The sequence below is a fragment of the Arachis stenosperma genome, chromosome 4, assembly GCF_014773155.1.
Source record: "Arachis stenosperma cultivar V10309 chromosome 4, arast.V10309.gnm1.PFL2, whole genome shotgun sequence".
Taxonomy (NCBI): Eukaryota; Viridiplantae; Streptophyta; class Magnoliopsida; order Fabales; family Fabaceae; genus Arachis; species Arachis stenosperma.
Genome location: NC_080380.1, coordinates 14,690,379 through 14,694,145, shown reverse-complemented (window position 1 = coordinate 14,694,145; position 3,767 = coordinate 14,690,379). Strand labels below are relative to the sequence as shown.

At 25.3% G+C, this 3,767-nt stretch overlaps 1 protein-coding gene across 1 annotated transcript; it reads right to left on the bottom strand.

The window, feature by feature from the left end:
* Positions 1-817: 817 nt before the first annotated feature.
* LOC130972996 (ferritin-like catalase Nec2) lies at positions 818-3,492 on the bottom strand. Its single transcript, XM_057897359.1, has 3 exons — positions 3,167-3,492; positions 2,318-2,543; positions 818-1,284 (listed from the first exon to the last, which is right to left on the bottom strand). The coding sequence occupies exons 1-3, from the start codon at positions 3,490-3,492 to the stop codon at positions 907-909; spliced, it is 930 nt and encodes a 309-aa protein (XP_057753342.1). The 3' UTR covers positions 818-906.
* Positions 3,493-3,767: the final 275 nt, after the last annotated feature.

Below are 3,767 nucleotides of genomic sequence, written 5' to 3'. Positions count from 1 at the left end.
TGATATAATAATTTTTTTATTAAAAATAAAAATTATGAAAAGTTACTTTAAAAAATATAATTTTTATTATATAAAAATAACTTAGATATCTCTAAAAATATCTTTAGTAATATCTTTAATAATAATTAACAAATATATGATTATGGCAAGTAATTAAGCATTATATATTTTTATAAGTGAAATTATATAATTATTTTTAAAGTGAGTCTCAATAAATGTGATATATATTTTAAAAGTATTTTTAATATAATTTTTATAGCGCGTTATTTTAGAACAACTACTTAGTTTTAGCGCAATAATATATATCTTTAGTCTATGTCGTAAAAATTTGATTAAATTTTTATACTCATCGTCAAAAATCTAACGTAACTATCTTTCTTAATTTTATTCGAATTTGAGACAGATTATATAACATAATAGAATTGGTGGCCTTTGCTCATACATAAATATAATTTTAACCTTTTATATTTGATGATAATAAATTCATAAACAAGTGAGCAAATATCATACAGAAGTAAATAACAATATTAAGAGAGGAATTTAGTTAATTAATATTATTTAATTTCCACTGCAGCATTCTAACAATATTAAATATTTCACACACACACACACACATATATATATATATATATATATATATATATATATATATATATATATATATTTAAAGATAAAATTAAGACATTATTTCGAATTTTAGGTCTAAAACAGTGATATTTTATTATCCTTTTACTTATATGTAAATATACACACATTGATTTTTTTTTCCAATAATAAATCGAGTACAATATAAAACAAATGGCAGTTATTTATTCATTAGATGAGACTTTCCATATTTATACGATGAGACATATTTGTTGTATACTTTTTTACCCCGGAAAAGGCATTATTAAAGCCGCCATAGCTTTAATTACGTTCCAAGTAAGATTTAGCTATGGTACCATTAGCTCCCATAGGGTAGAATCCACCAGGAACATGTTCATCACCTGTTCCATACACTATTCTCAATATCTCTTTTGGAGTTCTAGGATATGAAAGTGAATAATCGTTAGCTGAAAGAATATTCCCTGTGACTTCTCCTTCAGCACCAAGCTCTTTAGGTACCACAAGACCTTCATCTTTAATACCTTCCCTCCCTAATTTGTTTCTAAGGTTTGAGATGCGATTTGTAAACTCAGTCACACTCACTTTATATGGGATTACTATCTCATCTCGCCGTTCGTATAACAAACCTCGGATTATTGCATCCTGACCAGACTCCACACCTAAAAGTCCTGCAACAAGCTGTGCATGCAATATCACACCATATGTTTAGATATTAAATCAACCAATTTCAAAGGTTCATGAAAAAGTTTAAAATTTAAAACTCTGTTAGGTTGTTAGCGTATTTTAAAATTTAAAATTAGATACATTAATTTTTTTTAATAAATCTTAAAAAAACACTTATTTTAAAAAGGACAAAGTATATAATATGAAAGAGTTAAATGTTTTTTTAATTAGATTTTAAGTTAAAATGTTGTACCTGATTGAATATTTTATTTGTTTTTTACTTAATTTATTTTTGCATAATTAGTTTGAATGCATGATATAAATTCTATTTTTAGCACAGTTAATTTAAGCAATTCATGAAAGCATATATATATATTAACTTCAATTAAATTTTATAAGCTCATGGGCTCAAATCTCAACTAATAAATAAAAGGAAAACTTATAAGCTCATTTTTACTGACTTTCTTTTTTTAAAAAATCTCTGAAACCAATAATTTTCTATTCAAAAGAAAATAACTATTTTACATTCATCTTGAAAATTTATTTATAAATGCAAATAATAATAATAATAATAATAATAATAATAATAATAATAATAGATTTTTGCTAAACTTAAATTATTTTAAAATTAATTCTATAAGAATATAAAGCATACATCAATAATGCACGTGAGTAATTTTTCTAATAAAAAGGACAAAAATATTTTTCAATAAAATACAGTAGAATTGGGCAATAGAAATGTGACACATGGATGAACCACCAAAAATAGATGAATCAATAAAAAAGTAAACAATTTTGTCTTAAATAATGAAACAACAAGTTTTTTAAGAATAAAGGTCAAAATAGATTAAATTATTAATGAAAAGAAACCAAGAAACCTTTAATTAATCAAATAAATAAAAACCCCAAATTGTACTATTTCCCTTTGTGAATATTTTGAATCATTGTCCCACACGTATGTATTATATAATAAGTGAATTGATTTTTCATTATTTTTCAACCATATTAATTACTTGATCCACCGAATTAGTTTGGAGGTTTTAATTACCGCTTTGGCAGTGGCACTGAGCAGAAGTGGATTGGCACCAACATAGCCATTGAGACCAACATAAGGAATCACATAAGATGCAATTAAATAGTTTATGTCATTAGCATAGGGATCAAATGGTGGCTTCAGCCTTTCACCAAAAGCATTATTTATTATTTGTCCAAATATTTCTGAGCTTATATTCAGTAATGGCCTTGAAAATCCTCTCACCGTGCTCTTTATGGCCCTGCAACAGTGCAACCAAACTTAATTAAGTACTTTTATTTTTTTTTTGGTTAAATAATGATTAAATTTTAATAAAAATACTAGTCCCAACCTAAAACTTTCTCTAATTTAATTACTCTCAGGTAGTATTTTATAATAATTAATAATTGAATCAAGAATATTTTCCTCTTTACTGTATGAACAAATTTAAACCATATATTTACGATTGTTTTTCTTTTTATTTTGCAAAACTTGATTTATAAATTCAAATATGTTTTACTCTAGAATGATTGCAATACTCACAATAATTAACAAGAATAAAGACACAATAATCACAGTTTATACAAAATAACGAATTAAATTTTTCTGATATATTAATAGAAAAATGATTGAGAACGAATTAATTTTATTTACCTAAATTAAAATTAGATTTTTTTTTTAATTTTCTCTGTCCTTCCCTGTTACAAAAATCCAAAATGCAAACCTTTAATTTTTATTCATCTAGTTGGCTGATTGATAGTTAAAAAATAAGTTTTTTTTAAATAAAACCATGATGATTAACATATACACAAGCAAAAATGTCTTACCATAAGAGAAATTATTAATGAAAATCTAGAATATAAATAAATAAAAATAAGAATGAACCTCAAATGTCCAACTTCTTGGAGACCAAATTGGAAGATAATATCCTTAATAAGGGGACTAAGATCGGCAATTTTGCCACCAATGGGAGAGGGTCCTCCTTCTGTTAAGTTAGGGTTAACCACATCCAAACCATAACCCTCGGCTCCAAACAAAAAAAATTCAGCTTCCAAGTACTCCAAGTTCAGAGCTAATTCAATCATATCAATATCAGATTTAGGAATAGTATCCCATGATCTTACAAAAATTTTATTAGGAGAATAAAAGAGAAACACTAGTAAAAGCACAACAAAGGAACTCATGGGATTGAAAATAATGTTAAGTGCCATGTGGATTTTTTTTTTCAGAGAAGATGATGTGTGATGCATGCATATAGGTTTAAACATGCGTCTATATATAATACCGAAATGGAAATATTTGCAAATAAGTCCTCTAATTTTTGTTTAGTGTTAGAAGACAAAGACATAAATCATTTTAAAATATGTGATTTAGCAATCCTAAATTGCTAAAGAATAATGATACCAACAAAAGACCCATTTTAGAAGAAAATTTAACAAAACATATTTTTTATTTATACTATTAAACAGCTTTAAAATGTAAAAGT